General features: G+C 44.2%; 2 protein-coding genes across 7 annotated transcripts in view; one reads left to right on the top strand and one right to left on the bottom strand.

The window, feature by feature from the left end:
- The first annotated feature begins 2,563 nt into the window (after positions 1-2,563).
- On the top strand, positions 2,564-6,925 carry Mrpl19 (mitochondrial ribosomal protein L19). Its single transcript, XM_021191104.2, has 5 exons — positions 2,564-2,815; positions 4,178-4,296; positions 4,505-4,639; positions 6,108-6,289; positions 6,423-6,925. Exons 1-5 carry the CDS (start codon positions 2,595-2,597, stop codon positions 6,642-6,644), a joined length of 879 nt encoding a protein of 292 aa, XP_021046763.1. The 5' UTR covers positions 2,564-2,594; the 3' UTR covers positions 6,645-6,925.
- Positions 6,926-9,440: 2,515 nt separating this feature from the next.
- The window catches only part of Gcfc2 (GC-rich sequence DNA-binding factor 2), a 33,151-nt gene continuing 17,359 nt past the window's right edge, over positions 9,441-25,232 (bottom strand). For 2 of the 6 annotated variants that reach the window (XM_021191107.2, XM_029535502.1), the window contains 9 exons: positions 24,987-25,099; positions 24,036-24,235; positions 21,957-22,107; positions 19,982-20,100; positions 18,384-18,460; positions 16,673-16,739; positions 15,084-15,230; positions 11,708-11,832; positions 9,441-10,703 (listed from right to left, as the gene is read on the bottom strand). In XM_021191107.2, coding sequence (XP_021046766.1) covers positions 10,586-10,703; positions 11,708-11,832; positions 15,084-15,230; positions 16,673-16,739; positions 18,384-18,460; positions 19,982-20,100; positions 21,957-22,107; positions 24,036-24,235; positions 24,987-25,099 — 1,117 coding nt within the window. In that variant the 3' untranslated portion in view covers positions 9,441-10,585. Of the gene's footprint in view, positions 10,704-11,707; positions 11,833-15,083; positions 15,231-16,672; positions 16,740-18,383; positions 18,461-19,981; positions 20,101-21,956; positions 22,108-24,035; positions 24,236-24,986; positions 25,100-25,232 lie in introns of those variants that run through there. The other 4 variants (XM_029535501.1, XM_029535503.1, XM_029535504.1 and 1 more) reach the window with 4 other exon arrangements.

Below are 25,232 nucleotides of genomic sequence, written 5' to 3'. Positions count from 1 at the left end.
TCTCTTCTGCTGCTGTTTGCAGTGAGGAGAGCTTGAGATAACTAGATAGAGCATGACCAACACCAGGCTGGCGTCGTAAACTGCAGCGGTCTAAAGAAGAGGATGGAGGCCTGGAGCAGAGTCAGAGAGGAAGAGGATGAGGCACAAGGATCCGTGTGCTGCTGGACAGCTCCAGGTTAGCGGTACTCAGAGGCCGGAAGGAAACAGTCTTGGCACTGAGAGTTGGGCTGGAGCTATGGGATGGCCATGGAGATCCCTAGAACAGCCCACGCTGGAGAAGCCGGAGGTGCCGAAGATGGTGAGTTCTGCAGGTTCATGTTGAGTCTGAGGTAGCAGTGGTGCATTAATCCAGTCAGGGCAACTGATGATCACACTGAACATGCATTAATAGTTCTAGCAACTCACCATCTCTGAGAGTATGAACCAGCCAGCCAGCCTCCCTCCCTCCCTCCCTCCCTCCCTCCCTCCCTTCCTTCCTTCCTTCCTTCCCTCCCTCCCTCCCTCCCTCCTTCCTTCCTTCCTCCCTCCCTCCCTCCCTCCCTCCCTCCCTTCCTTCTTTCCTTCCTTCCTTTTCTTTTTGGTATTGGCGACGATGTACTGGAATCCACAATCTTTGTACATGTTAGACAAGTGCTGTACCACTAAGCCTCACCTCCAGCAATATCTGCCCTTAAATCTCAAATTCTTTAATTTTTTCCAAACAATCTCTCTCTCTCTCTCTCTCTCTCTCTCTCTCTCTCTCTCTCTCTCTCTCTCTCCTTGCAGCAGTCTATGTGCAGGACATATGTACTGGTGCCCAAGGACACCCAGTGTACCTTCTTAGCTCCCCTGGACCTGGAGCTACAAACATCTGGGAACCACTTGGTATGGGCTCTGGGAACTGCTACAAGAGCTGTAAGTGTTCTTACCCATGGGGCTGTCTTACAAGCCCCTCTCAATTTAAGAAGATTTGAAATGGACCCCCTTTCGCTTGTATGCCTCTCAACTGCCTGAGGCAAACTCAATTTTAGTTTTGGAAAAGTGGATGTTCTCAGTGAGCTCAGGGACTCCATGGAGGCTATTTGTTAAGAGTGACGGTTTTCCTCTTTATGCTTTGTCCTAGTTAAGGTTTCTATTGATGAAATGAAACATCATGACCAAAGCAAGTTGAGGAAGAAAAGCTGCATTTGGTTTACACTCCCATACCACTGGACATCACTGAAACACGTCATTACAGAAACGCAAACAAGGAAGGAACATGGAGGTAGGAGCTGATGCAGAGGCCATGGAGGAATACTGCTTATGGGCTTGCTCCTCATGGCTTGCTCAGCCTGCTTTTTTATAGAATCCAGAACCACCAGTCCAAGGATGGCACCACCCATAATGGCTGGGCCCTCCCCCATCAATCACTAATTTAAAAAATGTCCTACAGGCCACCTACAGACCTATCTTATGGAGACATTTTCTCAGTTGGGGACCCTCCACTCTGATGACTCTAACTTTCATCAGGTGACAAAACAGCTAGCATTTACTATTCTGTTTGGAGCCTGTGAGCGCCAGGTAGTGCTGGGTAGTAAGACAGAAGTTAAGCAAAAGAAGATACTCATTGATCCCCATGGAATTCATAACAAGGAACTAAATACCAATAATTGAACAAGAGGTAAACAAAAATTTCTTAAAAGAAGCAACGTTCTACAAGGCCGATTAACTAATTAAAACTTGAGTGACTTGAGGCATTGTGGCACTGCAGATCCAGAGCCCAACTATCTTGGACCGTTTGTCCCTCAAATGGTAATTTATTACCAGCTTGCTTGTGAACCAACGGCCTTGTAACTATTAAGTGAATTCATTCAGCAACCTCCTCACTTCCATCAACCTGAAGACTAAGAATGCCATCAGTGAAACTAAGGCGTACAGGAGGGACTTCTCCACTTTGATAAAGCATACCTAAATTGGTGTACCTGCCAAAGTATGTAAGGAATGGCTTTCTTTGTTCTGATACTATGAGAACGCCATGGAATTGTTACTCTATTGGAACATGGACTATGGTGACCTAAATCTTGTGTTCTGAGCCATGGTCACTCATACTTGACTCTAGAATAAACTATCTCTTTTGCCCTTTAGGTGACAGTTGTGTTCTTCATGTAGGCACAAGCAAATAAAAGGTAGAACCCAGGAGGCTGGAGAGGTGGTTCTGCAGTTAGGAACACTTAACTTTTCAGAGGACCCATGTTCAATTTCCAGCATCCACATAGGGTCCCTTGCCTCTGCCTGTAACTCCAGCTCCAGGGGATCATATGTCCTCCATGGACACCTGCAATCATACACACACACACACACACACACACACACACACACCACGCACTTCATAGTCACTCACTAAATGCAAATGAGATCACAGTACTTAGCGAAATGTACAAACTTGCTAGCCCTGTAGAGAAGTGTAACTTTGCAAATTATGGAGAAGAGGAAAATTATATACATTTACAGGTATAACTTAGTCAAACAAGCGGCGGTACACCGGGAAGCAAGTTTAGTCCCATAGGAGCCACCGTCCGGCCACACCTCGTCGCATTGACTTCTGGGAGTTGTAGTCCTTCATTGCGAATGTAGACATGGCGGCCTCCATGGCAGAAAGTTGTAGGGCGTCCCTGTACCTGGCCCAGAGCGTCCGAATGGCCAGGCTACGGCTTGCTGCCCTCGCGTCTGATGCCTGCCTTGTCCGCACGGGCCCAAGCCGATTTCAGAGCACCGGGCCTTCCGAGCCCGGTGGGTTCAAGCCACCGCCGAAACCTGTCATCGTGGACCGGCGCCGAACCCCAGACGACGAGAGAAGGTGAGGCGGCCGAGGCCGCGTGGGAGTGCGCGGGTGGCAGCTGCTCATGCTGCGTGGGCGTGCGCACACTCTGGTACCCGCTTTGTCGCTGGGCTGCACGAAATCGGGTTCCGGGTCTGCCCCTCTCTAGGTCCCGAAAGACGCAGGCTTGGACGCCCTTTCCTCAGTTTGTCCTAAAATCCACCACGGTGAGCGTTGGCCAACAGATTCTGTCCAGGAGGAAGGGTTTGGGGAGGTCAGATCGGCTCAGGCACGTGGATCCAGCACACTCTTTTTCGTCTCTGAGGGAAACAGGCCATACATAAATGCATGTTCAAAAGCTAACAGTATGGGCCAGCAGGGTGGTTCGGTTGTAAAGGTGCCTCTTGTGCAAACCTGTCCACCAAATCCATGCCTGGAACTCAGAGAGGAAAGGGAAACCGACCTCCAAAATTTGCCTTCAGATCCCTACGTGGGTGTTATGCTGTGCCCCCCAACCACTATACACAATAATCATATATGTGGGTGTGTATCAGGCTGGCCTTGAACTCAAAAGAGATCTGCCTGCTTTTGCCTCCTGAGTGTTAGGACCAAAGGTGGGCATCCCTATGCTCGGTGGAAGGTTTCTTTTAAAGTCAGTCTGCAGCTGGTGATTTGCATATATTGTCTCCGTATTTATTGCTCAGTGGGAGACTTGTGCTCATCAGCATTGCAGACTGAGAGAAATGCAGCGTATTAACTGGGACAAAATGGTAACAAATAGTAATATGTCAGCAGTTCATCATCTTTTTAAGCTCCAGTTTTGCTTTGTTTTTTAAGTAAAACGACAATAAAACATCTAACTGCTCTCAGGATTAACTTATGCTACTATGGGTCAGCTTGCCTGTGTGGTGACAAACACCCGAGACAGCCAGCCTAAAGGGAACAAAGTCGTTTGGCTCAGGGTTTGGACAGTTATCGTTCATTTTGCTTGGTCCTGGTCCTGTCACTTGGGCCCTGCAGTGACACAGGACAGCACGGCAGGAAGTATCAGCTAGGTAAAAGCAAAAGGAGAAACAGAAGGGGCCAGGTGTCTGCTGTGCCCTCAAGGGTGGATGCCCAGTGACATGGTTCCTGTACTGGGCTGAAACTCGTTAAAGCTTCCTTCTTGGACAATAAGGTCCAGACCTTGAGGGCTACTTAGATGTTTGATAACCATTTAACCACAATGCCTGGTGTGTCCTCAGAAGTGCTGGCAGTTTTCATGAGCATTAACAATGGTTTTGGAAACCATGGTTTTAGAAATAACATTGCAATCCATATTGAAAGAATGAAATACATTATACCCTTTTTTCCCCTTATACTGGCCCAAATTAACTTTCATTTTTAATTTTTTTTTTATAGGTTCCTGAGTCCTGAATTCATCCCTCCAAGGGGGAGAACAAACCCTCTGAAATTTAAGATAGAAAGAAAAGATATGCTAGACAGGAGAAAGGTGCTTCGCATTCCAGAGTTCTATGTTGGTGAGTAACAGCAGGTGTCCAGAGTTCTGTGTTGGTGAGTAACAGCAGGTGTCTGTCAGCAGGTGCTGGGGGCTAGTTTTCATTGCCTTCAGATTATTCTTCAGATGTCTGGGTTTTGCTGTTATTTGTTTCTGACATACTGAGTTATAAACCTTATTTGTCCACTCCTGCGTCTGTGTCAGAGCTTGCTTCTCTTCTGACTCTGTAGGAAGCATACTTCGCGTCACCACAGCTGACCCCTATGCCAGTGGAAAAACCAGCCAGTTTCTGGGGATTTGCATCAAGCGATCAGGGAATGGGCTCGGGGCTACTTTCACCCTCAGGAACACGATTGAAGGACAAGGTATGTTTCTTCTTGAGCATCCAGAGAGTGAAACTGGGATTTCCCCAAGAGATAATGTGTGCTGTGCCGTGGATACGGATTTGTATTCACTGTTTAATGTGCTTTGGTGGGTATGGGGGTGGGGGGTCTAGTTTCTTTTGAGGGCTTCTTTTATTATAGGGCAACACCCATTAGGACTAGACTGGGTTGGGCATGGTGACATATGTCTGCTATCCTAGCACGGGGATGTCCTGAGGCAGAAAGATTTTTTAGTTTAGAACCAGGTTGAACTATAGTGAGACCTTGGTTAAACAAACGGTTATTTTCAAGTATGGAGACAGTGTATAAAGCAGTGAAGAGATTCCTTTTGTTTTTGCTAGTAGCGTTTTTTAAAACAGGACGTGGATGGCCAGGAACTTGCTATAGAGAGCTGACTGACCTCAAACTTGAAGAATCCTCTAATTTCTGCCTCCTGAGGACAGTGATTAGAGGATTAGAGATGTGAGCCATCACATTTAGCAGGATCACCCACCTCTTTCTAAGCAAATACCCCGAAGTCCACTGGGACTTCTAAAATGAAGGTCCCTACTTTGCTTTATGTTGTGACGCAGTTATGTTAAAGCCTGTTATGACAGGTTATGGTGTCAGAAGCAGTCACACATGCCGTGACTGACACAGCAGAACAAATGGTAAAGTTGTAGAAAGGAGAATTGAAACAGCAAGTAATTCTTCTGGGTGCACGTTGGGGTTCTCACCAGTGAGCCTGCTACCACAAGAGCAGGTCTTCAAGGTGACTCTTGGAGGGTCACATTCAAAACAGCACCTTGCTTACCAAGTTACTGTTGGTGCCAAGAGGGCCTCTCCCTGGCAAACTAGTGCAATCTTTGTTGTTGTGATGAAACACTATGTCCAGAAGCAACTTAGAGGGGAGAGTCTGCATGTCAGTTACTGCTCTAAGAAGAGAAATCACCTGAGACTCATCGCTTTCTGTAGCCAATGCAGTTAGGGTTTATCTCAGCTTACACATCTTCAGGCCAGTCTCAAGGGAGACAGAAACCATGGCAGAGTGCTGCTTGCTGGCTCACTCGTGGGCTCTTTGTCGGCCAACTCTTCATCCAGCCGAGGACCACCTGCCCAGGGGTGGTACCTCCCACAGGGACTGGGCCTTTTACATCAATTGGCCCCACAGACATACCCACAGGCCAGTCTGGTCTACAGTTCACCAGCCGAGGCTTTCTCTTCCCAGGGTAATGTATGTTGAAGAGGTGGGATGATGTGTGTATAGACTTCTTACACCACATCAATTTCTCACTTTTCAATTTAAATGGGATTTAGTTTGTTTTGCTTTGATAATCTTGATCTTTAAAACTTACATGCGTTTGTTCAGTTCCCACTTGCCAGCTTCTTTTATACTGTACGGTAAGGTATTGCAGGGTTCTGGACTTAATGTGGGAAGTCCATGATTTGAAGCAGCCTGTTCCCTTTTTAGGTGTGGAGATTTGCTTTGAACTGTATAATCCTCGAATCCAGGAGATCCAGGTGGTGAAGTTAGAGAAGCGACTGGATGATAACCTGCTGTACTTACGGGACGCCCTTCCCGAGTACAGCACCTTTGACATGACTATGAAGCCAGTCCCACATGAGTCCTGCGAGGAAGTGCCTGTTAACAAGGTAAATGCTGTGCGTTTGCTCCGGGGCAAGTAAGAAACAAGCGCCTGCAGGCGACCTGGGGGTGGGGGTGGGGGGAACGACGACTTTGGTGTGCATCTCACCAGCCCATAATTCCTGTTTTTGTTTTGCTTAGCTGAAAGTTAAAATGAAGCCAAAGCCCTGGTCCAAACGCTGGGAACGTCCAAAGTTCAACATTAAAGGAATCAGATTTGATCTTGCTTTAACTGAAGAGCAAATGAAAGAAGCCCAGAAGTGGAACAAGCCATGGATTGAGTTTGATATGATGAGAGAATATGACACTTCAAAAATTGAAGCTGCATTGTGGGAAGAAATAGAAGCATCAAAGAAGTCTTGATCCGGAGCCTGGTGAATGGCTCAGCAGGTGAACATGCCTGTTGCTCAGGCCTGAAGCCCTGAACTCAACTCTGGAACCCGGGGTGGAAGGCGAGCACCCCTTCTAGGGCACACCCTTGCATATATGGACCGCAATTAGACACACACTTAAAAGTATCTTCCTTTTAAGCCCTTGTTCTGACAATGCCTTTGGTTAATGTATTGGCTCTCAGGATTTGGTTGGAACGCCATTAAGTTTGCTTTGTAAGAACACAGTGATTAAACGAGCATTCCTCACCTTTTGGTACCTAGCATAAAGTCTGCATGTCAGTTACTGCTCTAAAAAGAGAAATCACCGGACACTCATTCCCTTTCTGTAGCCAGTGAAGTTAGCATCACCAGAATAAGATGTTCTGGGATCTGAGCAAGAGGAGTAGATTGGGAAAAATAAATGTAAACACAAAACAGTGTGCAAGTTAAAATGTAAGAATAGGGGCTGTAGAGGTGGCTCAGTAGTTAGGAGCACTTGCTGCTCTCGCAGAGGACCTGCGGTTAGCTCCTAGCTCCCAGGTCTGTATGTGTACATGGTTCCAGAGACCAGAAAGTATCAGACTGCCTGGAACTGGAGTTACAGCTGCTTATGACACGTGGTTGTTTGAGTATGCTTGGCTCATATGGAGTGATACTGTTAGGAAGTGTGGCCATGTTGGAGGAAGTGTGTCACTGTGGGGGTGGGCTTTGAGGTCTCATGTTCAAGTGTGGTCAGAGTCAGACTCTCCTAGCTGTAGCTGGATCAAGATGCAGAACTCTCAGCTGTGTGTCTGCCTGGACACTGCCATGCTTCCTGCCATGGTGTCAATGGACTGAAGCTCTGAAACTGTTAAGCCAGCCCCAATTAAATGTTGTCCCTTATGAGAGTTGCCTTAGTCTTATGTGTCTCTTCACAGCAGTGAAACCCCAGCTAACACAACCCACGTGACATGGGTGCTGGGAATTAAACTCAAGTCCTCAGGAGGAGCAGTAAGTGCTCTTAGTCATGTGCTACCTCTCCATTGTTAAATGTTTAGCTTTGACAGGCTCATTAGCAGGTAGAAAGGGTCCTGTTTTACTACATGGCAATTTTAAGAAGAACGTGGGAATCTGAGTTATCTGGCTTTATTTCCCCCAAGTTTACAAAAGCCACTTGTGAGGAATTCCATGGTAAAATTACAAGTGAAGTCTGCTAAACAGAAGACACCTCAGGGCACCCGGCAGGACCTGTGTGAACTGGGTGATCAATGTCCAGCAGGAAGGTGGTCAGAGTGTCATTTTCTTATCTTCCATATGAATCAAGCTTCAGCTCTTGGGGGTCGACAGTCCCTCTAGTGGGACAGTGTTCTTGGTGTTCCATGCAGCTGAACATGGGTTGGGAAGCTGGGATGCATCAGAGTAAAGGCTAACCCATCTGTAACATCACAGACTGGTGAGCTGTCCTTGCATTCCATGTCTTCATTTTCCTGGCTGCTAACTCCTTAATTATTCTAGCTTCCAGAGATGTGCATGTGTGTGGACCTCCATGGGCATACATATGATATACCTCATGATCAGGCACAGGAGTCCTTTCACTCATGTTGGCTGCACTTTACTCTTGAGGACTGTCTGGCCTGTACGATCTCTCTTCTCTGAAGCTGCCATGCTACAGAGTCTACTTGAGTAGAGTTTTAGTGCTGTGTTGAGAAACCCAGCTCCGTCTGAGTTTCTGCTCCTTGGGCATGATTCGACAGCAGAGTCTGTGTTGCACTTGGTGCAGGTGCAGGTACATTTATATCATCCATAGGTTAGGGCTCTGGGCAAGCTTCTCAGTGCCCTGACTCTCGTTCTGGGAGACCTGGCTCTTGTTGCTGAGTTTCTCTCCTCTGCTTCAGTCTTTCTGGAACCATTATTTGGAGTTTAGATACCCAGTACCTCTTTTCTATTTAAGTGTATGCTGTGTGACTGCATCGGATCCCCTGGAGCTGGAGTTACAGGTGGTTGTGAGCCACCTGGTGTGGGTGCTGGGAAGCGACCTCCACTGACCTCCACTGAGTCTCTTCAGTCTCTGCCTCTGAGACACAGGTCTCCTGTTAGACCTGTAACTTGTCTGGGTGGGTAGAAAGCTGAGGGGGGCATCTCGTTGCTTTTCTAATATTGGTCTGGGCCATGAGTAACATGGCGCTAGGTTGTTCTCCTGTATGCTTTATTTTCCTGAACCTGTTTCAGTGTTGACAATAAATTCATGTGTCAGTTTAAGGAGAATAAGACTACCTAAAATTAGTTTTCTAATTCATGAACATGGTCTGTCTGTATTTAGGCCTTTTAAGTTTTCCTTTCCAGGTGTGGTAATCCACAGGCTTGGGAGGCAAAGGCAGGAGGGTTCCAAGATCAGTGTCACTTATACTTCAGAATGAGACTCAGTCTCCACAAAAGAAACCATCAGAGATAGAGAATCAAAGTTTTTTTGTTTCTGGTTATTAAGTTTTTGTCATGGTCTCATGTAGCCCCAGCTGGCCTGCAGCTCACTGGGTCTGTGAGATCAATCACCAGATGAGTGTGTGCACCTGCTGTGTCAGTTCCTCTGTTTCACAGGACTAGGAGGAAGGAGTAAGAACTTTAAAATGGCAGCAGAGTTAGCATCACAATGTTTCAAAGAAGCTTGGAAGCTCACATGCCAGGCATAATGGAATTGCTTACTCCTTCCTCTGCATCCCATGAAGAACAGAGTTTAGGTGTCCAAGAGCACATCCATCCACACGTCCATCTCTAAGAAGCCAAGGCCAGAGAACAGTTTCCAAAAGTGCACTTTAATAGTAAAAATAAAGTCTCTGCCATTTATATACAAAACTTTCTGTACAGATATATACATGCTTTTGTAATGAGTAAATGTCTAAAATGACAACATGGAAAAAATAATATAGGATCATCATTGAGTTGCTTAACAAATATACTTTAGAATACTAATAAAATCATTTTGAGAAAAGATCATAATTTCTTAATTAGACGGATACTTTACATTTCTGTATTTAAAATAGCAATGGCCTTCTTAGTCTTTCCATGAATCACACAAAACATAGCAAAAAAGCCTCACTTGTTACAAGCTAATATCTTCGTTACAAAAAAAAAAAAAAGTACACAAAATTCAAAGAAAAATGGTAAGTTTTCTGAAAAGCTATTTGTCAGGGTACAGGCAAAGATCAATATTCCTGTAGAAAAAGATGGACATTTCAAAAAGAATCATAGATGACCCAAACCAACACATCTTCATTCTTCAACAGGGACTGGAGAATGGTTCAGTGGTTAAGATCTCTTCTGAGGACCTGGGTTTGGTTCCCAGCACATCAGGTGGCCCACAACCTCCTGGACTCCAGTTCCAGGGGATCTGATGCCCTCTGGTCACTCCATGGAGGTAGTGCTAAGCCCACCCAGGTACACACATGACCACACATAGAAAAATAAATCTTTTTTTCAAAGATTTTTTTTTTTTTCTTAACAAATGGACAATGAATTGAAATCTGGAGACTCACTGGCACTCTCTTGCACTGATTTCATACAATAAATCAGTACAGTTTTGAAAGGGTAGTTTATATAAAAAAAGTGTTAGCTATTTAATAATAAGCAATTCCTTACACTTCAGAATGAGACTGTGTCCCCACCAAAGAATAAGATAAAAGAAACCATGGAGAGAGAGAGCTTCCTCATTAGCTGATTTGCAAACAGCCGGAGTTTGCTGAAGATGGTTTTGATTCGGGCATGCTTCTGTGTGTCAGATTTCTTCATTTCCTTCTGGATTGAGAGATTAAGAGCAGCACACTGAGGTCTCGCTGCTGCTGTGCATTACTTCCCTCAGACACACAGCACCAGGAGGCCTTTCCACACCCCCCAGGTGGGCACAGGGCAATGGTGGCATCAGCAGTGCACATCTTGACTCCGCACTCCCATACCGCGCGCTCAAACCCCTGTACTCTGAGCTGTGAGGGGCTCCAGGTGAAGCTCTTCTGTGAGGGATTCGGCTTGATCCAGAGCTTTTACCTTCACCAGGATAAGAATTATTTCATTAACTTCATTCCTGAAAAACAACCAAAAAGCATTTACTCCTTACCAGTCAAGGCGAGAGGCACAGGAGTGGTAAAGCCTTTAGCAGGCAGTGGGCCCTAAATTTGATCCTTAGCACAAAACAAGATAAAATAAAATAAAAGGAAAGAGGTGGTGGTAGTCGTAGTAGTAGTGAAGTACTATAATAGGTGAGAAGGGAGTAACAATGGCGATTGAGGACCTAAGCCAGTATCTAGAGCCACAGATAATACAGAGATGCTGTCCCTTTTATATCTCATCACATGCAGTGATGCTTCAGTTAAAGGCAAAGAGTTAGTCAATCCCTAAGGCACAGTGACACTAGCTAACATGTCACAATGAAACACATTACATGCTGCCATGCTGCTGCTATGAGCAAACATGCTGATAGTCCTATCAAAGCATAGCACATGCAGCCGCGCACATTTCACATACTGGATTCTGTGGCCACATTATGTATTTTTGTATTAGCTACACAAACATGTACATTATAGCCTATTAACATCAGCCTGTATCATCCATTTGTATAAGCACACTGCAGTATTGGCACAGACATAAAACTGCCAATGATGTAGTTCTTAGAATGACTACAGTTTCATATGCCTCATGATTATAATTGCAAAGTCCAATACACAATATTCTGGAAAATTTGCATGCGGATGGCAGTAAGAAGCAGAACCCAGAGCAAGCCTGTCGTCAGGGTCTCCACAGTACTGTACTGTCAGCTTCAGTGGCCACTGTGCTGTCAGCTAATGGGAGCAGTCACATCCAGACTTCCTCAACACTGGAAGGATTCCAGGCTTGTGCCACAATGCCTGGTTTATGAGGACTTAGATTGAACCCAGGGCCTCTTGTTGCTAGGCAAATCCTCTGCCAGACTGGCTATATCCCAAGACCGAGATTTAAAAATTATAGTAAAAGTGCAAAACGTCCTTAAAACTGCTAACATTAAAAATCTTTGCACAATGCTTTGGAGGTGAAAAATTAAGTGAGCATTACCTGAACTCACTTGTGGATAATTTCCGTGCAGACTGCAACAAAAACTGAATGAAGTTTTCTAGCTGGGGAATTGATGTCCTCATAGCAGAGTTCTCAAACCATCTTTCTGGTAGACATGCTGCTATCTGTCAGTCAAGACACATGGCAGGTTTAAAATACAAGAGCAAAGAAAGCTTGAGATTTCTCTTTCCTGTGTCAAAGGTAACATGGCATTAAAAAGATCACTCTTCTGGGCTGGAGAGATGGCTCAATGGTTACCAGCAATGGCTGCTCTTCCTGAGGACCCAGGTTCAATTCCTATAACCCACATGACAGCTCATACCATCTGTATCTCCAGTTCCAAGGCATCTGATGCCCCCTTCTGGCCTCCTCAGGTATTGCAGTCACACAGTACAGGCATACACAGAGGCACAACACCTATACATATAAAATAATTGAGAGTAAAAAAGAAAAGCCACTTGATTAGAAGTCATTCTTCATTGCTAAAAGCATAAAGCAGATGGAATCTGCTCTGCACGCTCCAGCAATGCGTACAGTTCCTCAGTCCAACACAGACACCCCAGAGAAGGAAACAGCAGGTGACTAAGTGTTTTGAAGGGAAGAAAATTCATGGCAGTCTGTCTTTTATCCACTGTGCTGTCCATGTCCATGGAGGCCAGACAGATCAATACAGTGTATGCATCCTTCTCCAAAAATAACACGTTGGAGAGGAGTTTTTGGAAAGTCAGAAAAATGTTGAAAACAAATAACTTCCTCATAGCAACAGGAAGGAAAAGGAGGGAACTCAATGAAGGAAGACAGAGTCCTTGGATGGTCACAAGACAAGGATTGGAGACCAGAAAGGAGAAAGTCAAAACAGCAAACATTCATTGTAAAGGAATACAAGGGCTAGAAAGAAATAAGTACGTCCAGGGCCAGCCTTAAAATGGCCATAGAGGATGAGACCTGGGGACGGTGATAGGTGTTTAAGTCCGGCATTTGAGAGCCAGGGACAGAAAGGACTCTGAGTTCCATGCCAGTAGACACACACACACACACACAGACACACACAGACACACACACACACACACACACACACACACAGAGTGAGAGAGAGAGAGAGAGTTGTTGAATGTGTAGGTGGTAGAGCAGGTATCTGAGTGTGTGAGGCCTTGAATCTGATGTAGCAGCAGCACCATCAACACATGCAAGACAAAGCAGGTGAAGGCAGGGAAAAGAAAGGCTCACTGTATTAGTCTTTAACTGTTGAGGAAAAAAAGCAGACATGTGACTGCAGAAGGCAGAGGCATGGAAGACTTGCTTGGCAAGCAATATCCGTTTCCCAAAGTTTTAGAACCAGTCCTGACTGGCTTGGAAGTTACTCACTGGTACCTGTTTTTCCATGCTTTGCTATCTCACACGTGTCTGAACCAGCAAGCCTGCCCAAATATGAAGTACCACACACTGGCCTGCGGCTCATTTCTCCAACCTGCTGTGGAGAAGCTGTGGAAACACACCTCCCCTTCACTACTTCTGAGTTGACCTTCACAGTCAACTTGAAAACAGTCCACACAGAGAATGATTTAAATGTAACAACTATGATGATGGAGTTGCAGGTGTGTTCCAAGCCTGCCTTCCTCAGCACCATTTAACACCATGACTTTTACATTATGGGTGGATCAATTGTTTCGGGGACATTTGAGTATTTTAGTATTTTCATAAAAACACCCTTTCTAAGTCCAAATATTTGAAACTTAGAATCTTGGTTCTGGGTAGGTGCTGCTGCTTTGGGACATTAAGAACCTGTGGAGGTAGAGTCCTGTGGAGGGTGCACATCACATCACGGGATGATGGGATGAGATTTACAGCCTGGACCCACTGCCAGCTTGCTTTTTCTGTTGTTTGTGGCTCAAGTAGAGAACTCTCAGTGTCCTCCTACTGTCAGGCCTTCCCCTCCATTATAGACTCTCTTTTGAAACTACAATAACAAATAAATAACTTAAGTCTCCTTTGGTCATGGTGTTTTATCACAGCAACAGAAAAGTAACTAATGCAGGTAGCTTGGGTTACCATCTATTAAGTAATGGTATAGTATTCTATGTGCTTAAAACCTGTATGTGCAATTCTGATTGTCCTAAGATAAATAATACTTAGAGCTGTGTTGCTCCTGGCAGCAACAGACTCTGTTTTCCAGTACCAGCGCCCCCACACTGCAGGACACAGGCTTCTACAGCCCCAGAATGGCAGCATCCCAGGCTCACGTCACAACTGGGGATTTTAGTTAAATAATAGCAGCAGGCCCACTTTCCTGTGCGTCTTCACAGTATGTTCACTAGCATTCTCTGCTGGTGTTACCACTCTGCCACAGTTGGTAGGCTGTCTTCCATATCCATTTGTGGGGGTTTGACTTGCCTATTTTGGGGCCAATTCCAATAACAGTCTTTAAATTATTTACTGGCTTTTAAAATTTGATGTGGGTTTTAATCTTATGTGTTATAGCTCCTTTCCTAGTTTCTAATCTAGTTAACTCCTTTTAATTTTTTAGTATATAAAAAGTAATATATAAGTTACAGGAGAAAGAATAGTATAGCAAGCCACCTGAACACACTTCTAAGTTTATTACTAGTGGCAACTTTATCTCCATACCTTTTGGACTTGTTTTTTTTTTTTTTTAATCCAGTTCATATTTGTCAAATTATTTTCACAAATTTATTGCCTTTTCTCATTTCTTCTGCCATTTAGAAATAACTCCTTTTCTTAAAACAACAACAACCACCTTCCTATTTTCCTCCCTCCCTCCCTGCCTCCCTCCCTCCCTTCTTGTTTTGTCTTGAGCACACACTCTTCCTGCATCAGCCTCTCAAGCAGAGACTCAGGTGTATGCGGAGGGCAGCCGGTTCCTGGCATCATTTACTAAATGAGTCTCCTCACTACTGTTGTTTCAAACCAGAATACTGATTCTTAAATATTAAAATAGCTTCTGAGTTCTGCTCTGTGAAACTCATTTGTTTATTCATGTGCAAGCTCCACAATTTAATTATTTGACTGTAATACAATATAGATTTCAATAAATTCACGTCTTTGTGTATGTATGTCTAGGTTTCTGAAGAGGCCAGAAGAGGGCACTGGATTCCCCGTCAGTGCTTAAGTTACAGGGGTGGGGACTATGAGCTAAATTCAGGTCTTCCACATGCAGTCTTCACTGCCCAGCCCCTGCCTAATCCCAGCTCTTGCTCTGCTGTGCCCTGAGAGAGGGTCTCACCCTCCTGTAGCCCAGGCTGTCTGGAGCTTCCAAACTTCCTCTGCTTCAGAGTCTCTAGTGCTGGAGACGTAAGTCACCACACCGAGCAGTATATATAACAATGTCATAATTAGAATTGGCTTCTATACAACTTACCTGGCTGCACTTTTTAACAACATCTGGTCCAGGGACAGCATTACTAAGAGCAATAATAAGGTAGCGATTCAGCAGCTTCCCCAGGCCCAGATCTTGCAAGGTGTCATCTGGGACAAGTCCATTCCAAAGAAGAATATTTCGGAAGAGCTAAAAGAAACCACCAAGTAATTATGTCCTCCCTAGCAGCTCTAGTGGGACATAAAGAACTGGTCGAGCTCCCGGACTCTCACTAGTTGGCTTTGTTGTACATGTCAGCTTTGGAAGAGAAAAAAATCCAAGTGAATACCCGACTCTCGCCTCCATGCGTGTGCTCATCCCATTTCCACTTGCAGGGTAACCAACGGCAATATGCCCCACAGGACTCCACTGGAGCCTCTCAAGGTCAACGCCCCACTGTAACCCATCCTCACTATAGTCTGGCCCACCAAGTTTAAGACTGGTTGCCAGGACCAGAAAGCACTGTCAAGCACCTGGAACCCATGTGTGGGAAGCCAGGCAATGCCAGAAACCTACTGCTGATGTGTAAAACGGGACAAGACACAAGTCTGCTGATAGGGGTGAAGTGCCCTGTAGTGAGGCCTACAAGTAAATACTGGTTCTATTTGGAGGGCGTTTCTGTGAGTTATAATGTGGCTTCTGAGTCTTCTCCTGGTATTCGGAATGGAGAATGACACACACCATTCTTTGCACTATCATTGACCTTCCTGCCTGTCCAGGAAAACATCTTCTTGACTTGGCCATGACACACACACTCACTGCACTGAAACTGCTCCTGTTAAGGACATTTATGCCCTTGTATTCTCAAACATAATGGACATTTCAGTACCCCGTGACCCTTTATTTTGGCATTTAAATCACAGTTTCGTTCTTGGGTTCACTGAGGCATCTCCACAGTTGTGTGTAGTTTGCTACATCCAACACAGACTTCACGGTCTCTCCAAGTTTCTCCTCCTCCATCTCCTACAAAAGCTAAGACAGACACAGGCACACAGTGCCAGCATCCGGCACTTGGCTATGACAGACTGTGTTCCTCACCTGTAGTGAGTCACTGTGGCGTCCCGAAACAACCGACCTCCTTTTCTTATCTACCTCCACTGACATGGATTTGCCTTAACTGTAGCTTTTTAACCATCAGGTCACCGAAATTAAATTTAACTGGAGTGTCCATGAGACAAGAACAACTTTTACATTTTTAAAGGACATTTCAAAATATTAAAAAAAAAACAAAAAACAACAGAATATAAGTGGCATACACCTTTAATTCCAGTGCACAGGAGGCAGAGGCAGGAAGTCATACCATGGAGTATAAGATCAATCTGTACCATGGCAGGTGCCAGGACAGCCAGGGCTATGTAGTGAGACTGTCTCAAACAACATAACAAATTCAACACAGAGTATTTTGAATATGTGAAAATTATACAATGTTTGAATTTCAGTGTTGGTAAGCAAAGTTTATCTAAACAGTTCATTTGCTTGCATACTGATAGCCTGTTAGTGTTTTGTACTGTAGTGGCAGAGTGGAGTAGTTCAACAATACTACTTAGCTGCAAAGATTAATATAGACACATTTAAAACAGTCCTCTGCTTACCTTTAGAGCTCCCCAGAACTGTCTTTCTTGGAACTTGGAGTGTGGTGACATTTTTCCTTTTTCAGAGCTAATGTGAGACCGGTGAGGAGGGGAGTAAGAAATGGGGAGAGGGAGGGAAGGGAATACAGGACCATTATTCTCTCAGAATAAAGCCTCAAAAATAGGACTCTTGTTTGTTTTTGTTTTGAATTCTGTGTACATTTGTATATCTGTGTGTGGCGTACACATGAGTGCCATGGCTGCAAAGGCTGGAAGAGGCCATGGGAGACCATGGAGTGGGAGTTACAGATGGCCGTGAGCTGTCCAACCTAGGTGCAGAGAATCAAACTCCAGTCCTCTGGAAGAGCACTGGACACTCTAAGCCACCAAGTGATCTCTCCAGGTCCCTGCTATTTGTTTGTTTGTTTGAATTAAGCAACTAAACAGTCTAAGTTAAAAAAGAATCAAGGCACTTTGTTGGTACCTACCAAGAATTACAAACGCATCCACAGTCAGCCAACAGTGGGTTTCTGCAAGGGAGTTTTGTAGATATGATTGCCTTTGCACAGTTTGCTTATAATCTCATTGCTGACAAGAGATTACCACTCATGTGCTGGTCAGTCACAGGACACCAACATGCCAGTACTGGCTAGCTTTGTGTGTCACTTAACATAAGCTACAGTCAACAGAGAGGAAGGAACCTCAGTTGAAGAAATGCCTCCACAAGGTCCAGCTGTAAGGCATTTTCTGATCAGTGGAGGAAGGCCCAGCCCATTGTGGGCGGTGCTATCCCAGGGCTGGTGGTCCTGGCTTATTTATAAGTAAGCAGGTAGAGCAAGCCAGTATGCAGTATCCCTCCATGGCCTCTGCATCAGCTCCTGCCTCCAGGTTCCTGTTCTGACCTCCTTCAATGAGGAACAGAAATATGGAAGCTTAAGCCAAATAAACCCTTTCTTGCCCAAGTTACTTTTTAGTTATGGTGTTTTGTTGAAGTAATAGAAACCCTAACTAAGACAATGCCTATTGAGGAACTTTTAAAAAGTGAAGAAACTTACTTACATAAGGATATAAAATGACTTCAACTATCTACTAGGTGAAAAAGGTACACAGAGGGGGAAATAAAGTCACAGCAGAGATAAGATGAATGGCAAAATCTACATTCATAAGTCTAAGAGTAAATAAACCTCATTATAGGGACTGGAGAAATAGTCCGATGGTTAAAAGCACTTGCTGTTCCTGCAGAGGACATAGTTTAGTTCCAGACACCCACACAGTGGCTCACAACTGCCTGTAGTTCCATCTTCAGGGGAGCTAATGCTCTCTTCTGACCTCTGCAGGCACTCACATGGTACATACACATACACATACACATAGGCAAATATGCTCACAATATATAAATTAAAAGCAAACAACCCTTTTTTTTTTATTTTAAAGATATGTTTGATTTTAGTCAAAAGGCTCAGAAATGACTGTCTTAAATATAACTAAACTGCACTCCTATTTTGAACCATGAGAACATATTAGTTACCAGAACAAAACCTTCTGGGCCATATTTTTATTCAGATAAATCAGGAAGCTCAAAGTCCTGTCCCATGCCCCCCAACTTCAATCCTGGGAGTACCATTGGGTGGCTACAGTTCGAGGACAGCCTGACGGTACATCAGGCTCTATCTTACCCTACTCTCCTCAAAAGAAAGCTATTTCAAATAGTATAAACATGGAGAGCTCTTACCTCTTTGGGTATAGAGGAATAAAAACATCATCTTCTATTGACTTCTTCATTCTTGCAACAATAGATTTAAGTAAATCCTATTAAAAATTTGAAAAGCATCAGTAAGCCATAATTATTAATATAATAACTAAATCAAGTAATTTTTATAGTGCAAATTGGTCTGCAGTTAGAGCCAGATGTTACAATACTGTGAGAACTTAGGAGATGCATATGGTTGTCACTAGATCACTCACAGCTATACTGCAGTTTGTTGCATGAATACTACTCATTAGACATTTGATGGTTTCCAATTAGGGAATACATGGTGCTTAATATGCTATAAAATACCTTGCAGAAGTCTCAGTGTGTGCAAGAACAGTTAATAGGTATACACAAGGAAATGAAATTGCTGGAATACAGCTCATGACCTGGTATTCAACTTGTACAGAATTATAAACTAAGATGGTAGCAGGTGATACTAGAAACCCAGTGGCTGGGAGACCATGGACCTAGGGGCAACCTCTCCACTATGGTTTAGCTAGTTGATGTGGTATCAAACTACAGCCTAGATATTTATGTTTATACCCATAGACACATGCTACTCACACTTAACCACAGAAGCTTGTCTTTGCAGTAAACAATGATAAATGCAGATACCCACGTGCTCAGTCCTAAACAGGGCATTTCTACCACCCTCTTTAAGGAATGCCGTGGGAGAGAGAATGGAAGGATGTAAGAGCAGAAGACAGGGAGAAGAGATATGAAATACTGTCTTCAGGTCACAGTACTGCCATTGCAAACATGAGACCTGAGCAGCAGAGGCTGCCTACACAAGACTGGGCTGTCAAGAGCCAGTCATGGACTGGAGAGACCACAGGGCCCTAGCCCTCCCTGATGCGTTCCAGGGAAAGGACAATTACTAGAGTCCATAAGGCTACAGCAGATAGTCCTAAATCCATGGGCACACACAGTCCTGGTTAGAATCAGATGGTCACACGACAAAGCAAAACAGAATAAAACCAAAAGATGTCGACACAGAAAGGGACCTGTGGGAGGAGGAGGGAATGACAATAGATGGGTTGTGTGTGTGTGCAAGGGGGAGTGGGGAGAGTAAGCTATGTACTACATACACGTGAAATGGTCAGAGGACGAATTTCATCAATAAAGAGTAAACAAGAACAAAGCCAAAGCAACCACAGAACCCAACAGTGGTGTCCATTACTACGTAGTGCTAGCTGTGTCTCCGGGGAGTCCGAGCATGGTGGCACATGCTAGTGATCCCAGCACAAGGCAGGCAGCTCTCCCTGGCTTAGTCCCATTTCAGTTTTCCTGAAGATCAGGCTTTTACTTCTTTTTCCACTTAATTATAGATACTATTTATCTTAAGAGACCTATATCAATTTTTAGAACATCAAGAACAAAACTCAAATTTTATTTTACCCCATCTTTTAAATTCTTTGAATTCTGACTTTCTAGGTAATAACTCCACACAATAGAATCTGAGCATGCATACATTATTTTATTTACTTTTGTGGTATTAGAAAATGAGCTCAGGTCCCTTGCATGCTAGGCCAGCACTCTGTCACTGAGCTAAACCCCAAATCTGCAGATATCATTACCTGTTTGTTTTTACTAACTTCATTTTCAGAAACAAACTGTTCAAAAGCCACTCTGCAGTGCACTGTTAAACTTCTTGTCTGTGAGGTTGACAGGGGATCCCAAATGAGCTCTACAAAATCTGAAACACATGCAGTGGTTACACAAGTTACTAGATCATGTACAAATAACCAAAGTCTTTAGCATATCCTATTCCACTCCATATTAAGGTTAAATCCATGGCTAATCATGACGTTTACTATTTGCATATGCTCCAAATTTCTAGCATTACCATTTTCTCTTCATACACCCTCAATATTTTTCCTCCTTGGGTTTTGCTACACCTCTCAGGATAACCTACAACCCTCACTAGATTCACCTTCTCACTAACTCTTCCTGTAATATGCAGTTAAAATGTAGCTTTAAAGAAAGGTAACCAAACCAAATCCCCAAATTCAAGCAAGCCTCCATGTGAGGCAGCAATGACTTCCCTGGCCTGCTGGCTTGCTGGTTGATTTTCCTGGTTGCTTTCAGCTGAAGGATCTCTACTTCCTTCTTCTCCCTGACCTCATGCTGTGTATACATGTTGACATGTCTGTGTGTGTGTGTGTGTGTGTGTGTGTGTGTGTGTGCGCGCGCGCGCCTGTCCGTCCGTGTGCGCGCGCGTCTGTCCGTCCGTCCGTGTGTGTGTGTGTGTGTGTGTGTGTGTGTGTGTGTGTGTGCGCGCGCGCGCGTGTGCGTCCGTGCGCGCGCGCGTCTGTCCGTACGTCCGTGTGTGTGTGTGTGTGTGTGTGTGTGTGTGTGTGTGTGTGTGAAGCCTAAGGCTGATGGCTGCGAGTCTGGCACATCAGCTTGCTACTGGGATCCTGTCTCCATGTTAAAAACCCTTAGCCTTACATGCCAGCCATCACGCCTACCATGTTTTTATGTGGGTTCTGGGGATCTGGGCACTGGTCCTCACTAATGAGGGCAAGAGTTTTAAATTCTGCACTATCTTCCAGCTCCCAAACCCCTTGTACTTTCTCCAGTACTGTCCACTGTTTCCTTTCCTTTCAAAACAAAATTCCTCAAAGTACTGCCTAGATGTCTACCTCCTAATCTTCCTGTTTGTTCCTAGAATCCTCTCAATTAGGCCTCTGCACTTTCCAGAGCGGTGAGTGCATCTCTCAAGTCCCACAGGACATTTGCACAGTGAGCTCCAAAGGTTGATTCTAATCCTGTGTGACTACTGTCAACAACCACAACTAGGCCGGGGCCCCCTTTTTCCTGGAAATACTTTGACTTTGAGACATACTTTCTTTTGACCGCCCTCCTGGTATCCTCTCTGGTCTTGGCTGGTACTTGTCACTACTGTGGCTTTTAAATGCTAAAGGGACCTTAGGACTGAGGTCATTTCCTTCTCGTTCCTTCTTGCATTCACTTCCTTAATATTTCACATCACTTTGTGGCATTCAGTACCACCCACACGAAGCTGCCTCCTGCCTGAACTCCTCTGACTGTATACTCAGCAACCATCTAACACCCTACTTAGTGACCAGCACAGCCACCAGAGCGCCACTCGCCACTCGCCACTTCCACTCTAAACTGTTTCCTTCAGATACCCAAGTCAGGAAAAGGCAACTGAATCAAAACCCCAGAATCACTCTCAATGTTCTCCTGCTCCCCTGCCCAACAATGGGTCCTTCAGCACACCCTGGGAGTGCTGTCTTCAGAACACAGAGAACCAATGCTCGCTAGCCATGGGATGGATGGCTCAAGAACATGAGTTAAAAAGAAAATTGTCAGAATTAAAGTTTAGTCAAGTTCACAACTCATTTCTCTGGAATACGGTAAAAATATTCTGGTCATACTACCACTACTACTGTGGACAGCCAACAATTGCACAAACAAGCATTTCCAAGCAGGTCAATTTGAAATTTATTGCTCTTTAATACAGTATTCCCTTGTATCTCCAAACGTCTACAAGTATATTTGTGACTATAACAGAATTAAGATTACCTGTAAGACGAGGGACAACTGTTTTGTTGATGGCAGCAGACAAGATTTTCCTATCAGAACCATCTTCCTTTCCTACATCTTCCATGCTGCTCTCCATAAACTCTGTGATGGCTGTGAACCAGGGCATCCTGTCTAGACCTATGGAGTCCATCTATAAGACAAGATGATAAAAGTTATACATTCTTAAATGTGTATATTTTGTAAGTTAACTTTTTCCAAAATCCCTAGACTTTCCCTAAGGCTCAAAGAGAATAATCACATGTTTTAATACTATGTTTATACCACTAGGACACCAAGGTAAGGCAGGAAGCACGACATCCCAGCATCGAGGCAGAATAACTAAGAACTGTGTTTCATGCATTCATCATACAACAAAAATGTGACAAAGGTCCACTGTGTGCCAGGACATTCAGAGATCAGCAATGGCAGCACTCTGACCAGAGTGAAATAACGTGTTTGAGCTAGGCACTTGGAATTGCTACAAAATTCACTGGTAAAATTCATTCATCTGCCATAAGCAAAGCTGACTTCAGTCCTTTCACTTAAGAATAAATGTGTAATGTGCATGCGGTTTAGCTTGTTAGCCAATCAGCAAGCAGCTGTTACTACTTGTAGAGGAATGATCCAGAATGGGTAACCCCAGGTGCTGCCCACGCATTCCCTAACAGTTCCATAGAAATGACCTTGCTCTACCCTGGAAGGTGGTGTGGACCTAGAAAGCCTGCAGACACATGACTAAGACCAAGGAAGAGACGCCGACACTCTCCATCACTTACTCTGTAAGCTCTTGCTCAGAGCTTTCCTTAGAGAGCTTCATTCTTCAGCATACAGGATCCAGCTATTGCTAGAGGCTTCCTAAAACATCACTTTCAAGTCCCTGAGATGACTCAGAGGGTAAAGGCACTTGCTGCTAGGTCTGATGACCTAAGATGGATTCTTGAGACTCATATAATGAGAGCCAACTCACATGTCCTGTCCTCTGGCCTCCACATGCGTGCCATGCATGTGTACACACAGCCACACAATATATATGTCATAAAACATTTTAAAAACTCCACATTACTACCAGGTGGTAGTGGTGCACACCTTTAATTCCAGCACTCAGGGGCAGAAGCAGGCAGATCTCTTGAGTTTGAGGCCAGCCTGATTACAATGAGTTCCAGGAGGACAGCCAGGGCATACAGAGAAGCAAAACAAACCAAAACCAACTCCACATTACCTTCCCTATATTACATTTCCTATTACTTCCATAAGTAAGTTCTCAGCTCTGGATCTAGGTCTGAAGGCCAGGGTACTCACCCTGAACTGGCATTTCCCCACTGTCAAGAAAGTGTGTCCCCCACAAATCCTGCATGTTCCTAAGGCCTCTCTTATAGTCGGTCCTCCTCCTCCTCCTCCTCCTCCTCCTCAGTGTTCTGCTAACCAACTCTTTCCAGTTTGTCATCTCCAACTTCACAATCCTCAGAACAGGTTTTTAAGTCAAATTTAACCAAACTTAATACTACATAATCCTGGGGAAATTTTCACACACTATAAGGATATTTAAAATGTGTTTGAATTACTGATGTTTGGTCCTGCTATGCCTTAAGAATCAAGCAAGATGGCTGGGGATGTTGTAGCTCAATGGTTTGATGATTGTTTAGCACACAGAAGGCCCTAGGTTTTACTCCAACTTTTCTCTGTTTGTCTGTCCCTGTCCCTGTCCACCCCCCCCCCCCAAATCATGTAATCGTTCCAAGTAATATAGTTTAGAGTATACATTTCTAGACAGTTATTCCAAGGCTCTAAATTTTACCTACAACTTTAAGGGTAAATGGTTTTGTTTTTACTTTTTAATGATGTTCATTCTTTCGGGGGGTTGGGGGTCGGGGGTGGAAGGGCATGGCATGTGTAAAGGCCAAAGGATTGTATCACATGGGTTTTGGAGTCTAAAGTCAGGCCATAACCCTTGGCAGCTAGCACCTTTATGTGCTGAGCCACCCTGCCAGGCTAAGGTTGTGATAGTTTAGACCTAACCTGACGGCAAGGGCACAAAAGCAGTTGACATGACCAGGGCAGTCACATGTGAAACACTGATACCTTAAGAGGATTCCAGTCAAGCAACTGAACTCGTATCAGGGGACTTAAAAGCTTTGGTAAGCAGAAACCAACGAAGGCTTCGTAGTAGGAATCAGGAAACTTTTCTCGCCACTGCTGAAATTTCAATAAAATATTCTGGACGTTACAAAAATCATCATGCACATCTTCAAAAACTTTCTTACAATCCTGTAAAATGTCACCTGCAAACAAAGTAAGTCTCTTTATGTTATGCATTTTAAGCCTGTTTCCTTACCAACAGTCATGAGTTGCTACCTAACCAACTGGGCTTGAAACTTTTGTTATTTCATACATTCATTTTATTTAAAAAGTCATTTTAATACCAAAAGAGGTAATATCAACAGTAATAAAGCCGTGTATTGAGTTCCTGTATATATGCCAAAATACCATATACTTATTGCTGCCTCTGGACAGGCAGTGCTGTGAACGCTGCTCCCAGGGCGCGTTGCTGCCACCTGCTGGGTTACAGTGGGCACTGTGGCTGCATTGCTTTCCCTAGATGGCACAGTCTGTAACTTACACAACTAAGTCAGTGAACTACTTTAAAAAAGCACTTTATTGTAATGAACTCAAATTAAAAGCATCACAAAGCTGATTAAATTAAACCCTCAAACCAGACATGTGCCAGCTTCCCAACTATGCACCTCAGTGAACTCTCCAGTTAGCCTGGTGTCTGACATCTCTTAGGTCTCTGTACTCTCACCAGCAGGTACGTTTTGTTTTTCAAGGCTTTCTTTTCTTTTTCTTTTTTTTAAGGTTTATTAGAGGTGTAGATGCCCCTGATGGGAGGACTGGGCAGCAAATCTTACGCAGAAAATGTTTTCATTTTTCTTGTATTTTCCTGTCTTAGTAATATGGATTTAAAGGCAGCCACAACAAAGCCTTCCTCACTATTTCAACATCTCAAAATAGGTTAGAATCTTGGCAATTGACCTTGGCACTTGTGGAAGTTAGTCATCTCTGCAGGAGACAGCTCATCGTCACTAGACATTCCTTCCTGATGGTCACAGCTGCCTGAGAGCTCCCTTGCCTGTCTTCTCTGCATCCTGTGTATGCAATAAAGTAAAGTAAATCAACAATGTTATTATTCTACAATGGACACATCATCATACTGAAACCATTTTATGTAACTATTCTCAGACACTTTCTTTCTTTCTTTCTTTTTTTTTTTTTTTTTTT

The sequence above is a fragment of the Mus pahari genome, chromosome 2 (genome assembly GCF_900095145.1).
Source record: "Mus pahari chromosome 2, PAHARI_EIJ_v1.1, whole genome shotgun sequence".
NCBI lineage: Eukaryota > Metazoa > Chordata > Mammalia > Rodentia > Muridae > Mus > Mus pahari.
This window is presented reverse-complemented; position numbering and strand designations above follow the sequence as displayed.

What these genes read in the sequence shown, in the direction of transcription:
- Mrpl19 (XM_021191104.2), top strand. Translation starts at nt 2,595, where the DNA reads ATGGCGGCCTCCATGGCAGAAAGTTGTAGGGCGTCCCTGTACCTGGCC. An exon ending in CATTCCAGAGTTCTATGTTG is followed by an intron (nt 4,297 to 4,504) that starts GTGAGTAACAGC and finishes CTGACTCTGTAG; the next exon opens with GAAGCATACTTCGCGTCACC. An exon ending in AGGAAGTGCCTGTTAACAAG is followed by an intron (nt 6,290 to 6,422) that starts GTAAATGCTGTG and finishes TGTTTTGCTTAG; the next exon opens with CTGAAAGTTAAAATGAAGCC.